Source organism: Gadus chalcogrammus, chromosome 13 (genome assembly GCF_026213295.1).
Source record: "Gadus chalcogrammus isolate NIFS_2021 chromosome 13, NIFS_Gcha_1.0, whole genome shotgun sequence".
Lineage (NCBI taxonomy): Eukaryota > Metazoa > Chordata > Actinopteri > Gadiformes > Gadidae > Gadus > Gadus chalcogrammus.
Genome location: NC_079424.1, coordinates 11,889,482 through 11,910,102, shown reverse-complemented (window position 1 = coordinate 11,910,102; position 20,621 = coordinate 11,889,482). Strand labels below are relative to the sequence as shown.

The 20,621-nt window shown below is 45.1% G+C and overlaps 1 protein-coding gene across 2 annotated transcripts in view; it reads left to right on the top strand.

The window, feature by feature from the left end:
* Positions 1-20,621, top strand: part of LOC130402642 (membrane-associated guanylate kinase, WW and PDZ domain-containing protein 1-like) — a 101,421-nt gene that overhangs the window by 24,223 nt on the left and 56,577 nt on the right. For both annotated transcript variants that reach the window (XM_056606893.1, XM_056606892.1), the window contains exon 2: positions 14,582-14,698. In XM_056606893.1, coding sequence (XP_056462868.1) covers positions 14,582-14,698 — 117 coding nt within the window. The remainder of the gene's footprint in view (positions 1-14,581; positions 14,699-20,621) is intronic.

Sequence of the window (20,621 nt, the reverse complement as noted above, 5' to 3'; positions counted from 1 at the left end):
AGTCATGATACGTGCACACACCCATGACTGTTAATCTCAAAATTCCTAAGTCCTCCTTGTTTCTCTTGATGGATTTGTGTTGCATCAACACACAGATTGTTAGATAAAATCTCTGGAAGAATGTAGGAAGAGACGCTCCCTAATATGTCTGTAAAACCTCATTCCTCCTGAAGGACACTGCTTCCAAAAAGCTGCCTCATGGGAGTCAAATGGGATTTTCTCACTTTGTTTTCTAATGGAAAGTTTTTATCCCTTGCTACCCTACATGGGAAACGCTCAGGCTACTGCACTTCTGTAAGCACACCGGTTAGTTTCAACACTCCACTTGCGATGATGTTTTTATTTTTTATTTTGTCCGACCTTTTCAAAAACAAAGGGGCTTCAGATACATCATATCAAGCAGGTGGGATATAGGCATCTTGCTCAAGGATCCCTATGAGACTGAAGACTCAGGAGATTGGGCTTCGAACCCAGAACCTTTTTAGCTAGTCAAACTATATACTGCCCCAGAGTTGTTCATCCTCTGAGCCTATGAGCTCTCTTATCATCTTTGGCCTTATCAGCTCTCGCCCCATCTGACCCACGGATGAAGGGCCTAGTCCGGTGTTGAGTTTAACTGCCTTTCTTATGGGCTGAGCTGTGGAGCGCTGAGAATGTTTGGGGGAGAGATGGAGAGGAAGGCGTTAAACTGTGGCAACTCATTGTTGCCATGATGCCTGTTGCCCGATCTAGCGGAGTCGATTTTAATTAATTGAATCTCTGTCGTCTTCACCAGGTGAATGTGGATTAGCATTCACACACACACACACACACACGCACACGCACACACACCAAAATTTCCCTCCCAGTTTATTCACTTCATTCCAATGTTTGTTTTCCTGTCTATTATGCCATCATGTAAGATTTCCCCCTGGAGTTCAAGTGCGGTCAATGCAGCGGCCCGAGTTGCCACTTCCAAATCCTGCCTTTTGCTTTTGGGATGATTGGAACATTTTTGTTTGTGTGGTTGTGTCAATGGGAGGCAGAAGGCTTACCTGCTGGAGAGTTAACGTATAGTCTTGCTCGGTACCGACTCAAGCCTACCCTCAATTGGTTGGAAAGTGTCTACTCAAAGTGTTTGGTTCACTCCAGTCCAGGACATTCATTTCCACGATGTTTACACATATATGCATGACCAGCATAATTAGTTGTCTGCATTTTTGGTGCTGTTAGCGCTATTCCAGGCAGTTACAATGCATCCATTATGCCAATGAACAGGCGGTTGGAAGACCTCTCTGGATACAACTGGGGGTGAACTCTCAAGTCTTGGAGGCTGGGATTATCTGCATCTCTGAAGGATAGGAGGACAACAAAGTCTTGAAGGGTCCTATCTATGGTCTTGAAGTTGGGTCCTGTAGTCCTGCTAATTACCTCACTGTATTCTACAATGCTATATTGATGGGCTAATGAAACAGGTCTGTTAGAAATTAGCATCGGGTCGATTCATGTACGAGTTTAACACATTAGCGCTTTCTACTCTACAGATATCTGGTGCTGTTCGCCCCGTACTTGTCCACTTTTAAAAGTCAATTAGCAAGACACCTCTGACATATCCATAAAAAATTCGGCCAGATCTAAATAGCAATTACAACGTCATAGTTTGTTTACGGGTATATTATTTTACTTCTGGTTCATAAGCTTTTTCTGTTTGATATTGATAGTACAAGTCCCAGTCTGCCATGTAAGCAGTTTGTGCTGCTATAAAATGTGACTTAGTGTTGAGGCTAAAAGAAAATTGCTTAATTTTACATCATCATTTATCCTATTACTTTGGTGTGTTCTTTGTTTTACAATTTGCTTGGAATATATACACCCCACCAATGAGTTATTGAACAAAGTTGGCACACTTCTCCCATTTCTACGTGCCCCCTACTCTTATATTATGAGAACCCTGAATGTCGGAGTGAACCAGATGTCTGAAGTGTAATGGGAGTCTGTGGTTTTCCATAGTGTAAACTAAACCATACAGTAACCACTGATTGGATCTCAACAACAAGAACAAAAATAAATTGTTCCATCCTCTCAAACAGGAACAACTGAAGGAGGACTCATTAAACCAAGGTGAAGTGCTGAGTTCCTGCGTTTGTTTCTCTGGGAAATTGGAGGATTGTTGTTTCATGCTTGGCTTGTATTCGATCTTCAGCTCTGTTTGTTTACGTGCAATCCATGAGTTGGATGTGAGGTGCTCATCTACACAGGTCAGCCTAGATTATTGAGTGGAGAATCAAACTTGACAAATTCTTGACTAAGTCTTGCCTTTGGCATGATCTTTTCAGCCTTCTCCTGCCTTGTTAATAGAAAATCTGCCCACCTTGAACACTTCAATCTCTCACTGGTTCTGAGAGAAGGCCTGGTCATTGAATGCTTTTCCTGGGGATTTAAAGTGAACGTTTGGCACACATCGCTACCTCCACCCAAGTTCACTGGGCTGTTACTGATTGGCGGCTCATCTGCATATAAACGAGGAGTTAAGTACCTCCCCAGAGCCCTGGGCAGCAGAGCCATTTTTATTATTACTAATGAGAGGACTTCTGTAGAGTTTCGGCCACTTCTCCGCATTTGACTTTAAACAAATGTGCTGCTTTAGCGGAGGCTTCAAGACTATGTGGTATCAAAATGGGTTGAAAATAGATGGAACTTGGATCAGATAAGGGGCCAGATCTGATAGGGAAGCTAATTGAATCACAGTAATGGCCCAGTCTGGAATCGCTGTGGTTTGGCTTGTTTACAATCCCATCACTGTGTCTACTAGCCTCTTTTTAGCTCCCTTCTCTTCTCGGCTCACTCAGTCTGTCTGGCTGTCTGTTTTTTCTTCATTGGCTGTCCATCAGCCTCCCAATCTCTGTGTTGTTCTTTGTTTTTTCTAAAAAAGACAGGGTGTGATGTAGTGCAAGTCCCTACTGATGGCTGTCTGGGCATTTCTTTTTTCAGACTTCCCTGTTGTCTCCGTATTCAAGCATGAGTGGCTGTATTCAAGCATAGGGGTTAAGGCTCTTCTTCCCTGTTGCCTCGTCGAGTGCCTTGCTCATTAGCACTCTAAGACTGACCGAATTACAAGGACTCCTTGAGTTTATGGTTGTTCCTTATGTTCTCCTTCATCTCGCCGTCGCTCTCTCTATCTCTCTCTCTCTTGCCATAGCGATGTATTTAAGCTGCGGCAAATTGTGTTTCCAGAAAGTGGCACCTCCTCACTCTTCTCCTCCCCCTACATCTAACTGCCCTGCCTAGTAAATTGTCCTGTCTTCCGCCATCTGTGTTATTATCTCGAAGCAACTGTCTGCAGCAGTCTGCGCCGCATGCCGCTGCGATGCAACGACAGATTGAGTCCCCCAAGCCATGCACTCCTGAAAACATTGATTTACCACACAGTCTGAGCAGTCAGAAATGTGCCAGCACGGGGAGGAACAATACAAAGTGGTGCAACACGACAACCGCTCACTCATAGGTTCTGATTAGATGCTTTTAGCCACAGAGATGTTATCTTCTCCCCCCCTTCTACTCGGTCTCTATGTCTCTATGTCTCTGTGTATGTCTCTCTGTGTCTCTGTCTCTCTCTTTATCTTTCTCTCTCAAATATATTGCTTGTTCTTGGGGAGCGAGAGAGACAGACAGAGAGGTTGACTGGGGTGCAGGCCTTAGGCTCCATCACAAAACTCGGAGGAGACAGATTCATTTTGCGGTCCTCCATGAGATGTTGTGTCACCGCCGTGGATTTTCATGCCACACCCTCACCTGGCAGATGATATCTATGTACACTGCTGGCTCTTTGTGGTCGGTAAAAAGGATTTAGTGTTTTGCTTTTGACCAGTCTGTTTTCGCAAGTGATTGTCACTTCATCATCAAGGCAGCGTTGTTACCTTGGATCTTGGGTTGGTTTGGGTTATTTTGACTGTTTTAATGTGTTTTTTTTGTTTCTTGACATTCCCTGAGAGAAGGGTCCCTCGTTTTAATTTTTTTGATGAAATGTTGTGTCTATATTAACAACCACTCTCATAATTTGTACGCTTTTACATGTACTGTAAGTCATCATTTCCGCATCCCTTAACTCTTGTAAAGTCGGTAGGGCCTACTTTCGGCCAGCGTGGAGCGTGTAATTCTCAGACCTGTGAAGCATTAAGCCAGGTCTGATTCCGGATGACGCACACATGACTAGTACTGCAGCTCTGGCTGACCTAGCTGTGATCACTAACATCAACACCATTAAAGCCTCTAAAAGAAACGGTACATTTCCTCTCCATTATAGGGCATTGGACGCATGTTATTTTCAAAATGGCATATCTGAATACAGCTGTGGAATATTGCTGCCGGAACACATACCTTGATGGCATTATGCACGTAAGTTTCTGCCTTAGTTATGGTGTTGCACTTTCCAACTTATGGAAAGGATTTGTGCAGAGCGCAAAGTGCTAAACGATTTTGCATCCGTTTTTTATAAAAGATGGTTTTGTGTATCTTGAACAATGTACCTGGCCTGGGAAAGATCCTGGTCTATCTCCCTGGCCATTTCAGTCCATCTGTCCGTGTTTGTGTGGAATTGGGAGGGAGATAGAAATGCTTTCAGAGACACTTTTCCCTCCCAAGTCATAAAGATGACATCTTTCTTTCCAGCCATTAAGCTCCGACACTTAATAACCCCCAATCCCAGGAGAACCACAAGGCCCCGCCCCCCCGGCCTGTCCCCAAGCCTCACTGTGTCACTCAAATCTGCCTGTTACTAGGCCTAGCAGCACCTCTTTTCTACTGTATTGATCCCCCGGAAGCTGGAGCTGTGTGCTATTGATCCAGGCTTCATCACCAAGATGGAACAGGGGGAAAAAAACTGAATTGGCAGCGGGATATGCGGACAGAGGAAGTGGAAATGTACGAGGATGCCAACATACACAAGCAACTTGGCGTTGTCCACAAGCACCTTATGGTATAATGCCCCAGTGGGCTCTTATTCTGTAAACGTTAACCTTTATTAAAACGTATATCAGGCCCAGGAGACAAGCATGCGGTAACAGCCCGTTAGGAACGCTTGGTTTTTCCTTTGGGCGTGTGCGGGCATTTTAAACACAGTTGGCCCTTCGCTTCTGCCTTTGTAGTGGTTGTGTGTTTCTGCTTAGGACCACCAGGCGAGGGCGCCGTCAACAACTTGTGGCTGTCATTTCTTTCCATTAAACGTATTAGAAGTGGGTAAATCATATACTTCTGAGAATAGAAAATCTATAAAACACGGCCCATTTATTGTCATAAAAGTACATCAAACTCAAATATTTCTTCCCATAAAGAGTCCCCAAGTACAGCAGATGGCAGTTCATCTAAGAGCCTGGCTGACCTGTTGGGTGGGTGGTCCTGTCTCTCTATTGACTACTACCACTTGTCTAATAAGTGTGTGATGGAGTGATGGCTGCACAAACTGTGTGTGTGTGTGTGTGTGTGTGTGTGTGTGTGTGTGTGTGTGTGTGTGTGTGTGTGTGTGTGTGTGTGTGTGTGTGTGTGTGTGTGTGTGTGTGTGTGTGTGTGTGTGTGTGTGTGTGTGTGTGTGTGTGTTGGATGGAGAGAGAGAGAGGGTGATGAAGGGCGTTCCTGTCCACTCAGCACATTCCGCCCTGTGTGGCCGGGGCACATCTGTGGCACACTCCTAGTTTTGGCCCCCTGCCAGGCCACCACTCATCTCTTTCTTTCTTTCTTTCTTTCTTTCTTTCTTTCTTTCTTTCTTTCTTTCTTTCTTTCTTTCTTTCTTTCTTTCTTTCTTTCTTTCTTTCTTTCTTTCTTTCTTTCTTTCTTTCTTTCTTTCTTTCCCTCCCCCTCTCTCTTCACCAGCCGACCCTCCCTTTCCTCTCCTGATGTCTCCCCTTTCCGGCCCACTCAGCTTTTTGGCCACTTATTTTCTCTTTTTCTTCCTCCAAATCTTCTGTCCGTTCAAAACTATTTTGTGTCTATTCACAATGTTCTTTTTTCATTAACATTTTTTACATTACTAACTCCTTTCCTGTGATCATGAATCAATCTGTATTTTCTCAAGGTCTATTTTCCATCCTTTCCCTTTTTTTTCTTTCCCTAGGAAACTCGCAATTGCACCAACTTTTAAGTGCATTTCTATTCAGAACGCCACTGTTGCTTTCCAACGTGTGTCCCCAATGTTCTAAAAAATAAAAGCGCACAAAATGAAACTAGTGGCTTAATGGTCCCAGCCTGCCCATAGAAGGTTTTACAAGATCACATGTCGAAAACACACAAGGACGACCGAATGAACTGATTCGTCACAAAGTAAGCATTTATGGCTTGCTGCGCCTTAACCACTGCTAAGCCAGTGCATTGGGACTTTCTGACTTATTTTTATACTAATCTCTTTGCATTTGTTCTAACAGCAGCACTTCAATGCCTGAATTAAATTCAATTATTGACTTTATTATTTTCTTCCCACATTTTTTTTTTTTTAATGGGGCCGACAGTGAATGGTACTGCTGTACGTGTAGTTATAATATGCATACACACACGCACACGCGGGCGAGCACACACAAACAAACAGCTAATAGAGCTGGAGAAACTTGTTTGAAGTGTGTGCCCATCTGTGGTGTGGTTGTGTGGGCTTGTGCAAATACAGCAGAGTTTCTCGCTCAACAGTTTGGATATGTGGGTGTCCCCATTGGATGTATCATTATGTGGTTCGTGAAGTTCACAACGTGGTACATGCTTGTTGCGCAGCTTCTTTCATGCCCCACCACCTAGCTACTGTTGTGTACGACGAGAAGATGTCGACACATTACCGAGCAAGCGTAGTTCTCGGTTCTGCTCAGTAAGGAGGCTGACAAAACCTCCTTTAGGAAACCCTTGTTTTATTGTACTACATTACTCCTATTACACTGCGCCACATTAACTCCCTTTATCGCTCTGTATGTGGCATAGGCAGGGACAGAGGGCAGCATGTATATAAATTAGTGCTGTCAAGCGATTAAAATATTTAATCGCGATTAATCGCATTAATGCCATTGTTAACTCACGATTTAATCGCAAGTAATCACGATTAATCGCAATTTTTTTTCTATGCTAAATATCCCTTGATTTCTTTGTCCCATAAATTTTTCTCATTTTAATGCTCTTATCAACATGGAGAAGTGCATCTGCTTGCGTTGGTTAAATGTTTTTTTATTGATAACAACATTGGCATATACTGATCAAAACAGGACGATACAAAAAAAAAGCCTATAGTGCAATTAAACGATGTACATACAAACTTTTTATTTATTTTATTAATAATAATAATTACTAAATTACTAATAATTGCGTTAATCGCGTGATAAAATATTAACGCTGTTAAAATTGGTTTGCGTTAACGCCGTTAATAACGCGTTTAACTGACAGCACTAATATAAATATTTATTATCTGTGTCCTGTCCACTGATCACACACGGCACATGGCCCACAAATGAAATAGCTCACATGCATGCAGGAACAGCAATGCACCCATGCACAGGCTTTTACTCAGAAAACATATGGGAACAAGGATCCATCCAATTCCGACTCGAGACCACTCACTCCCTCACTAAAAAGAAGCGTTGCTTCATTGAACATTCGCAATTATGTGTGCGTTAAGGCATGCGTTTGGACCGGAGCTCATTTGCAGCTTTAACAGTTCATCCATGCAGACCTCAAACAAACCAACCAACCATCGCATTCAGCTGAGGTGCTGCTCACTGCAGCACAGTCTGTGTGCAGGCCAATCAGCCAGCCTGTTGGAATGAGTGATGCTTGTTATTCATGTTACAGCAGCATGCGTGTTCCTCCATCTTCAATAGACCCAGAGTGTTGTCTCATCTCTCTGTGTATCTGTACATTGTAATATAGAGTGTCAGCCTTAGGGACGTGCAACCTTTCCATTTCAATCAATCTGTCGTCGTCTACCAATGATGAAGGGCAACGGCAAGGCAATGCTACATTCTAATTAATGTGTGTGTGTGAGTGTGAGTGTGTGTGTGTGTGTTTTTGCACATCTGGGGTTTGCGGAGGGGTAGGATGATTGGGCGAAGAAAATGGGTCAGTGAACCTTCAGAGAGGAAGCTCCCCTCCACCCTAATAGATGGTAAAATGATATTCAAGGCAAAAGTATCAAAGACACGTTAGATTGATTCATACTCTTGGAAGTAGTTCATATTTCAATTTTTTTTGATATTGAATAGTAGACACACACATAGTGCTTACAATATATATAAGCACTATATCATCGCACAACGACATACTGCAAGTAAGTACTGTTCTGCTGGCAACTCGCACATTTTTGGTATGTGCTTTTCTCCATCTACACCACCAGGGGGGGCACTAATAGTATACACACTTGAGACTAGGAATAGTGGTTGAATAAACACAACTGGGATGGAGGGACACCTTCTCCAAGAGCTTGTGGGAGCCCTATATATTCATATTTTGTGATTTATTCGTAATTTCTATGAGCATTAGTGTTGGAGATATGCTGTTTTTTTTATCCATTGCCAGGATGCGATCAATTAAAGCAATCTGGAATGATTAACTAGCTAGTAAGCAGAGGACATATTTCTAACCATGGCTCCAAATAGTTTCATGGATGGTCATGGACATCTTGTGAAAAAGAGGGTTGTTTTTAAACCTCTTGCTCTTTAAGTCACTTTTTTTCTTTCTGTACCTAAAATGTGTTATTTCCCCTTGTGTTTCGCGGGGAGCTGGGGGGGGAGGGTAGACTGTGAACGGCGTCATAGCAGTTTTACCAGTCTTCCTGCTTCTGGGCTTGCGTGCCTCCAGTGCAGTTGGTATTAAAGGCAAGAACAAACAATCTTACTGCCGAGAGATGTGATTTTATGTTTATTGCTTTCCCTTGGAATGACTGTACCCAGCGTTTTCCCCCCCCTCGCAGAACACTGAACCATTGCCTAAATCATATTGCTCCTTGTTGTGTGGAAAATATTCTGCACAACACAGAAGGGATTTAGGTTATTGGCTGTGCGCCGGGGTTTAAGCAAACGATTGAAAGGGTAAAAGGACAATGATAATTACGTAGGATTTACCACCACAGAGAAAGGCCGCTTGTGCCATTCAAACCATAGCAGCCACTGCCCGACACTTATTGTCTTATTGCATTTCTTCCTCAATTTGGGGACAAACAACACAAGCCCGAGTATTGATTAGAAACCTGCTTTCCCTCGCCCCAGGGAGGTGTGTGTGTGTGTGTGTGTGTGTGTGTGTGTGTGTGTGTGTGTGTGTGTGTGTGTGTGTGTGTGTGTGTGTGTGTGTGTGTGTGTGTGTGTGTGTGTGTGTGTGTGTGTGTGTGTGTGTGTGTTACATTTGTAGTTGCTTATGTTAAAGGTACTTCTAAATACATTCACCAAGGCTTTAAATACACTGATACAGGATCATATGGTTGATATTATTGATTCTGGACTGGATTACCCGGCTACTGTAGAACCTACTCTCAATCGTCAGGCCAGGACACAAGCTTTCTGGCTTATATTTTTATTTTGGTCAAATGTTTATGTAATATCATAGAAGGCCAGCAGGTGGCACCAAGCCATTCTCATTTGCCACCAACACAGCAGCCTCCTTGCTCATCCTCCTTTCGTTGCCATGGAGACAGGAACTGGCCTTCACCGTTAAGGAAGGCAGAAATAGAGAGCAGCGATGGGCCCTTAAACACTACCACACACACATGGACATATGCCGAGAGACTTGTATCAAAGATCTCTTTCAAGCCCCATGGGAATATATGAGACTGACAAATTGCCTACGGCTCTAGATTGTTTGGTAAATTAATAGATAGAAATATACACGAGCAGTGGCTTTGTGGGATCATCTATATTTATCCATTAAATAATGCAATTATATCGATTTTGTGATATATTTTCTAATCATCCACAGCTGTAATTCTCCCCCTCTGGCATGTTGTCTGACTCACATAGGACTTGAGATGTCATTAATTTGTCATTGGCTAAACACTTTACAATGTTTGCCCATTGATTCGCTGTTCATCACCCAGGAAGGTACCACTGGAGACACAAACTGTGGTTCAGTCGCTAATTGTAAAGAAAGCAGACCTATAACGAGAGCTTATTTCTGGTCATTGACCAAACTCTGACACCAGTATGGCGAGGATCTGCTTATGGATCAGCCCTTCTAGGAAGCTGGTTGTTGGACCGTGGGCGCGGGCCGCAGATCGAGGTGATCAAGAGGTGAACAGCCCCCTGATTGTCTGATTAACTAGAGCAGGGGATGAGTGTCTCAATGAGGACCAGACTCAAGATGATAGCAGAGACCCCGGGATGCATATCCTGGCTCTCATGTTAACTGAACATGGCAGTATGGAAGCGAGGAGCACAATACTGTTTATGTTTTAAGATTCCTGGACTCCCCCACTACTTGGTTGAAAGTAAATTGAACAATAAACGACCCACATGAAAGGAAGACATTTTTCCTCTTAATCAGGGAGACTATTATCTGGCATCCCTTGATGATGAGCAGACAATTGAAAAAGAGAGAAGGGAAAAAAAAAAGCTTATTTGTTAGCTTGGGTGCCAGACTGTTTGTGTATTCAACTGTGATACAACACTGGAGTCCAGGCCAAGCGTTGACGCTGCCAAATCGTAGTCTGGCTGGGCCTAAAACCGCCTGGCAGCGTGGCATATGACTGCCGTTCTGCTATGTCAGTTAGACTGGCGCTTCCTAGCTGGTGAGAACTCTTGTGTTTTTCCAAGTTCCACCATTACGAGGGGTGTACGCTCTCGAGGGGGGCTGGGCTCCCTCCGTGGAGAGAGACATGTAACTAATGAGGAGCTCGGCGATTAGGGCTTGGACTGTCCTCGGAATCCCAGAAACCACAGCTCTAGTCCGCAAGCACAACGGGAGGAATAACTTGACGTGAAGAGAGTTCAGCAGCGGTCTGACTAGAGGCCGGGCTGCCTGGCTCCAGCCTAGGATATGTAATGATGATGGTGTGTGTATGATTTGTTTCCCTCAGCAGGAATGTGAGTGATCTTGTGTTACTAAGAGAGAGAGAGGGGAGAGAAAGAGAGAGGGGGAGAGAGAGAGAGAGAGAGGGAGAGAGGGAGAGAGAGAGAGAGAGAGAGAGAGAGAGAGAGAGAGAGAGAGAGAGAGGAGAGAGAGAGAGAGAGAGAGAGAGAGAGAGAGAGAGAGAGAGAGAGAGAGAGAGGAGAGAGAGAGAGAGAGAGAGGAGAGAGAGAGAGAGAGAGAGAGAGAGAGAGAGAGAGAGAGAGAGAGAGAGAGAGAGAGAGTTTCAGTGGTGTTTGGGGTCTTTTTTTTGCCTTGTGGATACAGATGTCAACTGCCAACCAAGGTCTGCCCGGTGCCATGCCCGGCTTCGCGTGTCGGAGCAGAGCCTCGGCTGGCTGATCAGAGAGGACTCGAGGGCAGGAATGAAGGGAGGGCCGGGTGGGGGTTGGGTAGGGTGGGGGGGCATCAGGCAGGCATGCAGGCAGTCAGTGTTTAGGAGAATGCCTTGAAAGTTTTGCCTGTGCTTTTAATGTCTCTGAAATTTTTTACGTTGTCTTTGTCGTGCTGGTCCACGTTTTTTTTCACTTCTTTTTTCTCTTTTCGCCCTTTTCAGTTTCTCTTGTCTTTCTCCCTCCATACCTTCTGTACCTGTGTCTTCCCACTGTCTTTTCCCGTCTCTCTCCTTGCTCCCCTCCTCTGTCCCCCTCTGCTACACGCTCCCCCTTCCTCCCCCTACCTCCCCCTACCTCCCTTCTGCCTACATCAAGGTTGTTGTAGTTGGCTAATGTAAAATCCGTTGCAGGTGGGCTCTTAGGGTAATCGTTGTTTCTAATTATCGTGTTGAGGAGGGATTTACGCTTGTGGTCACAGGGTCAACTGTTATCCCCCCCCCCCCCCCCATATCCATATCCTGCAGCTTGTTTATCGTAGTACTCTGAAACAAAATCCAACCTATCATTTATCTTCACTGTTCAGTGTTACACCTGTATGACACGGCCCTCTCTTCATGGGGTTTGAGTAGTAATTTGATGAGGCCAAAGTCAAAGGCCAAACCTCAATGTGTACCAGTAAAACATTTTCGTGATTATCTATTGTTAAAAAAGCGATGTGTAGGCTATACAATGCTAGCATGGGTAGCCCCACCCATTCTTCCGGCGAATTGAGTTCGACCTGCACAAGGGTCTGGAGTAGCTAAGTAGCTTAGAAAGAGATATTTTGAGATTAGGCCAAAAGAGAACTTGGTTAAGTGCAAAATAAAACTGAGTGACCACAAAGGCATCATCCGATGTAATAGAGTACAATGCATTAATACCACATTTCAGTTTAAAAAGTAAGGTTCTTTTTCTTGTAGAGAATTGTATTCCGATTGCGGCGTGTTAATATATATAATACGCCTCAATCGGAATACAATTCTCTGATCAGAATAGAATTCCGTGCGGAATAGAAGAGGTGGTATAGTCAGCTATAATCGACATGTATACACTTATTCCGATTTTTTTTGGTTTTGGGGCGGTGCGGCTACTTTTTAACTTAGAGAGATGGTATCAGCAGCTGCAGTCGTTCGCAATTGGTCCATCTGTACTTTTATGCACACCGAACTAGACAGCTGTCAAGGAAGGTGGAGTTTTTGCCTGATTCACGTCTTTCTTAGCACTCCGCAAGTAGTCCGGTAACTTATCAACCCCAGCGTGACGGTTGCTAAACGACGTCAACGTCTTTGGCAGACTATTTCTCTACTGATCAACCCTACGAATGGTAATTGTAAAAAGACACACCGTGTGAAGATATTGTTTCGTTTGGTCAAGGAGCTGTGTAATAAGCGGGATAATGTATAGAACGTCGCCGGTCATTATCGAAAATAATACCCTTCAGGGCGATGCAAGACACCTCCGCTTCCCGCCGGGGTCTGGTTCGCCCTGTCGGCGTTCTGTACAACATTATCCCTTACATATATCATATAAGTCCAGACCAACATAATGGTTGTGCATGAGAGACATACGGACGTACCCTTACCACTTTTGTAAATGCCATACATAGAGTACATTCGGATTACATGATAGGAATAGATCTATTCCGATTAGAAATCTAATCGGATCAGAAGTGTCAATAGCCGCGTTTGCATGGACACTTCTGATCCGTTATTTACACTCTATATTAATTTCTCTCGTCTTTTTCTCAACAAGCCGAGGACTGACGGCAAGCGCTTCCGAACCTGTCGCCATCTCGTTGCGTCTCACTGTCACTCGCTCAGTGAACTGCCTGCTGCTGCTGTGTGTGAGCTGGGGGGCATGTCCATGGGCACGCCCACTGACTAGCCCCTGCGTGCAAGGAGTATGACTGAGAGTTTATGCTGCTTTCGTTTAAATTATTTTTTTCTTTCATATTTTCTCTTTTTTTTTTATAAAAGTATTGATGCTAAATAATTAGCGCATCGTATCGTTTTTTGAGTGAGGGTATCGTGATCCCTTTCTAGTATCGGTATACTGTGCAACGCTAGCAGAAACCCCTTTGCTTGAAGGGCTGATGATGTACTGTATAGTACTACTGCTCAACTGTGGAATGAGCACTACTGTACAGAACCAGCTGTGTGTCAATTACATTTGCCACGATTTTGGGGGAAGGACGTTGGCATTGTTGTGGTTTGTATGGGGGTGTTACATATTTGATAGCAAGTCTTCATTGAGCACTGCAAACCAATGTGCATCGTGTCCCCCCCCCCCCCTCCCCTTTCCTCGCTGTACAACTATCCACACGCTGAGCTTCCACCGTCTTTAACAACACTTGCGCACACAGGCACGCACTCATTGTTTCCATGGAAACAAAATCCTGGGCCTTTTATGACTGGGTGCTTTTCCAAGACGGCCACAAATGGTCCAAACTGCCAATCAGAGACTATAGATGTATGGTATATTAATAACGGGCTGTTTCTGGTTTACAATAACACTAGATTTCTATTCACAGAGGGATCACGACACCGAGTTGTTGAAATATACAGTGCAAAGGTGTGCTTGTTTTCTTTCACAAAGCATGATTGCATTGGACATGTACGTTTTGATTTCTCTCATGTTTCTCTTTAACATTCACCAGAATCAGTTGTAATCATGGCTTGCTACAAGCCACACAGAGATACAAACCATAACCCACAACACACTCCCCATCACTGCCTGGCTTATCCTCAGAGACACACTGTGTGTCTGAGGTTCCGTGTCTGAGGTCCAGATGGCCTAGCCGTGGGTCGCCACTGAACCTCGGTGCCAGACGTAGTGTTTTCTAGTGCGGCGGGAAAGCGTGGCTTGTTGCCAGCCAACCCATGAGAGTGACAATGGCAGCGTTGCAATTAACCCTTTCCACGCACACAACCAACTCGCTGTCCATCTTTACCTCGCATCGCCTCCTCATCCATTCATACAGTTTTCCACTCAAAGCAAGATGGGAGGCCTGCTCACACTTGGTAGTCATGTGTCACGTCTCTCCGTTCATGACGCCATTGTGTTACGTTGTGTTATTTTTCTGGCCTGGGATTGGAAAGCGTATTTTGTGCGATGCCCTCGCTCACACCCATTTCCTGTTTGTCTCCTCTTGACAGGAAACAAACTGAACAAGGACCTGAAGCACTACTTGAGCCTGCGCTTCCAGAAGTCCTCCGCCGACCACCAGCTGCAACAAACCATCCGAGAGAACCTCTACCGCCACGCCGTGCCTTGTAAGTGATGCCCCACGGCCCTCTATACGTTCTCTGTTCGTATGCATTGCTTTTACCAATAGCACCTGATTTACAAGAGAAGGGCTTGGCGCCTTGAGAAATCGATAGACCAGTACTCTCCCCGGTTGGTAGGGTCGATAGCATTGGTGATTAAATGCGTCGCCTCTTTTGTAGTTGACCTGCATCCTTTATAGCAGCTTGTGATCGCTGCCGCCGCCAAACCTTGTAATCCAGGAATCCTACCCTTCGAACGCCTCCTCCCACACAGGCATCCTATTTTTCTTGGGTATTGCCGTGTTGAAAGCTAGCTGGAGTTGTGTTTTTGGTTTGATTTAGCATGTGCCGCTGCATGGCGGCACAAGCAGAGACTTGGGAATTTCACTGGAAATTCCTTTCCAGTGTTATAAAAACTAACTTGAACGATAATGTTTAAGTGTTCTTGTCAGGTTTAAGTTGGTAATGGATCCCCACAGCCCCCTTGTATCAACATGTGAAAGTGGTACATGATTGATACAGATGTGTTCATGGATGTCCTGGCCGTGGTTTCAAAAGGTTTGAGGCTCTTGGAAATCGTTTCAGCCTTGTTCTTTTTATTGAACCAGTACTGAATATTTTAGAATGCCAACATTTAGACTTTTCAGCACCTTATTTGTCTTTAGATCCCTTCACAATTTCAATGCTTTGTGCTTCTTCACCACCTGAAGCCAACACACTCTGGCCCCAATGCCTCTCTTTGGTGGGCTTTTCAATATTTTTGATCACGACCCTCTCACGCAAATGAGGATCTTTATTCTGGGGTCTCTTCAGAGGAATTCATCAGCCCAATGTCCAGGGCCGTATGTCAGCCAGACACTGGATTAGGTCAGGGTCCCGTAATGGGCCCTCCTAATCACTCTGAGGTCTATGGGCCGCTCGTAAAAACTGCTGTTTGCAACAAACGGCAAATTGTATTCTTCTTATATTATATCGAGTTGAAATTGTAAAGCTATGCAATTGCTGAAACCTGTTTCACTCTTATTTTGGAACAGTCGTGTAGCATCACATCTTGTTAGTTGTGCAATAGTGATATTTGTATCTCTGTGTTGGGGTTGTGTGTAAAGTTTATCCCAATTATATTAATTGATGAATTCTAATGCAAAGGCAGTCAATCCAATATGCACCTGTGTGTATGACTCAAGCTCTGAATGTGTAGTGGTCAGTTGAGGTCACTGAATAGCAATGTGTCCATGTTTTGTGTGTGTGTAGGCTTGACTAATGAACAGCAAGCAGGTGGAGAGACAGATGGAAAATTGTGTGTGTGTTTGATGTGAGCGGGAGAATAACACTGTTGGTTAACCTCCCTCTGCCCGGCCATACGTTAAACCTTTCTGTCCGGACATGGGGGCTGTCCTGGAGGCGGTCTAGTATGTTACCTTTAGGGGGCTTTGCCCCAAATAAGATTTACATGAGTTTGTTACATTTTGCAATGGGTTATTATGTAGGCTTCTCACTAGGGGACTGGGGGACAGGACGTTTTTGATAGGGATATGTTTTATGCATCCATTGGTTGTAGGTATATGTTAAAGGAGAATTTATGGGTTCCTTGACTCCATTCCAACACTGATTTCATTCAAACTATCAGCTCCCTTACCGTTTGGATGAGGCATTAAACATTTTGGACAATACATCTGAAAAGGAGTTCCATTAAACACAAAAATAAAAGTAAATGGCTGAGCTTATTAGGAGTAGACAGGGTCTAAAATTACCCCCACATTGCACATGCATTTGACCATTGCATTTGACCCAGTACTTTTCACAGATTTTTTAACTCCAACTTATTGTTACTTATCAAACATCTCGTCCAGATTTGAACACAAACATGTAAATACATAATAGTAACCAGATTGGAAATACAGCTGTGGAATAGCTTCCTTTCCCTGTCTGTCATAAATGAGTTTTTTTTTATTTGTCTTCCTGTCTGTCTGTCAAAATCTTTCCATAAAGCATTATTCTGCCGTCCATGGGCTGAATTTGTCTCCCATTAGTTTCAGCTGTTGGTTGAAATCAAAGCATTCCAGCAGACCAGACCAGCAGACTAAGGCTCTGTTGTGCATCAGGGCTCTGTTGTGCCCAGCCATATAGGATGCACGGTCTACAAGCAGTGTGGAGAGTGACGGCCGTCCGAGCTGACTCCTAATTGTCCCCATACGATTCCATCCGTTCACCCCCGCCCTACCTCACCACCACCACCTTTCCTGGCGTCTGTCGGCTTTCCTTGTGGTCAGTCCATCTGCACGCTCAGCATTCCCCCTTCCCTAACCCCCCTAGCCCCCCCCCCCCCGCCCCCCCACCACCGCGCTCTGTCCTGCTCTCACTCCACACCACTATGCTTTGTTCACACAAACCAATACTTCTAAATCCTTTACTACTTTCACTCTCTCTCCTTCTGCCTCACACTCCCTCCTCCCCTCCCTCCTGCCCCCCCCCCCCCCCCCCCCCCCATTTTTCGCTCGCTCGCTCTCCTCTCTTTCTTCCTCTCCTGTGCTTTCTTGCGCCGGCTGCCCACGATCAGCCGACCACGCTAGCGAGACGACAGGGATGGTTGTGTAGACTCGGGAGGAGGAACGTAGCCCTGACCTCACCTCCGTCCAGGCAAGTAGCGGCATTGTCTGGTGTGGTTGTTATGGTGCTGCTCATCGCATTATTCCCTCTCGCCACTCTGTGTTTGGCAGCTTCGCGGGGAGGCATGCCGCCCGTGGGTTGCGAGTGCATGTGTGTACGCGCGTGTGTGCGTGTGTGTGTGTGTGTGTGTGTGTGTGTGTGTGTGTGTGTGTGTGTGTGTGTGTGTGTGTGTGTGTGTGTGTGTGTGTGTGTGTGTGTGTGTGTGTGTGTGTGTGTGTACACACACGTGTAAAACAGAGATCTGGCAGTTGAGACGATTGGACAGCCAGTATATAGGCTAAGAGGGCGCCGTGAAAGGGGGGAGGTAGCGGCCAGTGTTGCGGGGGTGGGGCTTTGGGAGTTTGGGGGGCTAAAGAGGGGGATGGGCAGCAGTATTGTGCGAGATGGAACACACACACAATCACACGCACACGCACACTCCAACACACACTAATGCTAAACGGTGCTGCTAGCTAAAACCAAAACACTGGCATGAACACGTCATGTTTTGGTGTTGGGGTCTATTTGCGGCGTGTTTGAATACGTCTGAGCTACCAGCTGAGGTGTTTGTGATTCATGATGTAAAATGCAGGCTTGTTGTATGCTTTTCACACAGCCAGGTTGTGTGGTGAGATGGCAAAATTCCTCCACAATGGCACCCCTATTGCTCCATCCAGGAAAAAAAGAGCTAATTCATATGTATGTGTGTCCATTTTATTTTTGCCACCAGATCACAAAGGAAACATGGCATTATAGGCTGAATTAAGCTCTGATAGTTTATGTATGTGGATATTTCTGCATTTATATAGATATTATATCCATCTAAAGATGGCTCTGAATTATGTGATGAATACTATATTTGCATAGTTGAATCTCAGATCTGGTCTCCCAGAGAAATATTTTCATTAGCACCTATTTGTGTTACAGTGAATACAACACTGAATAATATTATCGCAGATTTGTTTAAAACCTGCCCTTTTGATTAGAAGTGATGTGCTGAAGATATTTCATATGATTTTGTCCATGGTTCCGTCAACCTTTTCAGGTGATTTTTTTTTTCTTCTGCAAGCTATTATCAATCAATTCATCCTGAATGATTCATAATGAACTTGTGAAGTACATTTATTAAGTTATAAAGTCAACAGTTGTCTTCATAGTGATTGTATCATATGCTAAATACATGCATGCACACACAAACCAGACATGCACGCAACCCTAGTTAACAAACTCAATGCTAACAAAGTATTTTTAAGGCTTGAGAAATAAAGCATTTTATAGTACCGTGAGTGGGAGGAGTCAATGCAGATGTCACATATACTTTTGGTGATGGGACGGAGCAGAACATCATGTGTAGATGTTGTACCATTTTGTCCAACGATATCTCCTCAAACCTCTCCGTTTGTTTGCATTTAATTAATGCACATCCCAAATTCCAATAGATTACCTTTGGTAGAAGGCATCGGAATGCCCTTTAAGAATAATCATTCTAAAACTGTTGATTACATCTATAGTTAGAAAGTAATTATGGTTCCGGCATTTTTATGTTGGTAACTCAGACATTTTGTTTGTAAAATCAAAAAGGCCTTTGGTTGACCTACTGGTATAAGAACTCGCTGGTCCTTTAAGGGCCATCAAAACAACACAGCCACCCAGAAGTTTCCTTGTTGCAAGTTGCACAGCAGACCGCAATACCGACTAATATATTACAAACTATCAGAGCAACCACATTGTCCTGGAATTGGCCTTGTTCCCATTCAGTCATTCCCATCCATCAAGGCGTGAAACTTTATCCAACAAACAGATAATCTCTATCACTGCGTAGATCTAAATGCAGCAGTATAATTGACAAGTTACATTTTCGTTTTGTAGCAGTCTGCCATCTTGAAACCCACGCACTTTGACCCCTGCGCCCTGGCTCAGTGACTCTTCTCAGCCTACCTCCCCCTATCCCCCCTCTTCTTCCAGGCTGATGCACATCATTACCGGGGTCAGCACTATAACAATGAAATGCTGCACATTGGCCATTTTAAGCCTTCACACACGCACATACATTACAAAACACAGCAAATCACAACTAAAATGCCACCTTTTTAAGGGATTGCCTAATAGAGCGTATCTGGCTATGTCTTGAGCCACATGCAGCATGCATACACAGACAAACACTGTGTGTGTAGAAGTGTGGGCGAAGACTTGTTCTGGGAAAACAAGACAGCCAAGAAAAGGATGAATTAAGGAACAGGCTAGGTGACACACACAGAGAGAGGGAGGGAGAGAGAAAGAGATGCAGAGACTGAAATGAAATGAGAGGGATCTAGAAAAGTGGGAGAGGGAGAGGAGAGAAAAATATGTGGGCGGGTGCATGTGGGTGCCGGAGACGGGAGACAGCAAGGCTCAGTCAGTGCACACGGGAGAGAGCGAGAGAGAGACACACAGCGACAGAAGCTTAGCATTGCTGTGTGTAGACGCGCGTGCATAGACGCGTGCGTGTCAGTGAGACAGAGGGGGAGCGAGTGAGGGAGGGAGCGTTTACAGCCAGTGTGTGGATGCTGCTAGTTTATCCACCGTTAGCTTAGCTTGACAAAGCCCTGAATGCTACGCTGGACGCAGGGCAGAAAAGGAGGAACGGCAGCCAGGCAGAGCCAGCATCGCAGCAGGCACTTCCCCCGAAGGGGAGCGGGAGAGAAAGAGAGAGAGAGAGAGGGACAAGAGGAGGACTGAGATTGTGCACTCCACTCCTTCACCACTCATCCCCAGCAGATTGGATTTTTTTTCACCCCCTTCTCCGCCGTCTCTCTCGTGTTGTCGTCGTCTCGGTCCAGCCGGACTACAGGGGGGGGGAGGAGGCGGAGAATTGCCGTATGCACACTGAGGTAACATGTCCTCCACCACCGTGTGGTTGTATTCTCTCCCTTGTAGGGAGGCTGGCATGATGTTGGGGTGGTGTTGGTGGATAAATTGACGGGGGGGTTGGGGATGGAGGGAGCTCAGGGCTGGGGGGTGCTGGAGATGGAGAATGGAATGGGGTGGGGGAGGGGGCGGGGGGGTGAGGAGGACTATCAGGCAGGAGGCGTCAGAACGGTGGGTGACGGGCACGTCGCTGGCTGGCAGCAATGGTGGCTGACGTGTTGTGGTCCGACGGACGGAAGCGTGTGGCGGGCGGCCTGAGGTGAATGGGAATGGGGCTGGTGTGTGTGTGTGTGTGTGTGTGTGTGCATAGACGCGTGTGCGTATGTGTGTGAGATTGGCTGTGTGCTGCTAATGGGCTTCTTTACGGCTGCCTGTC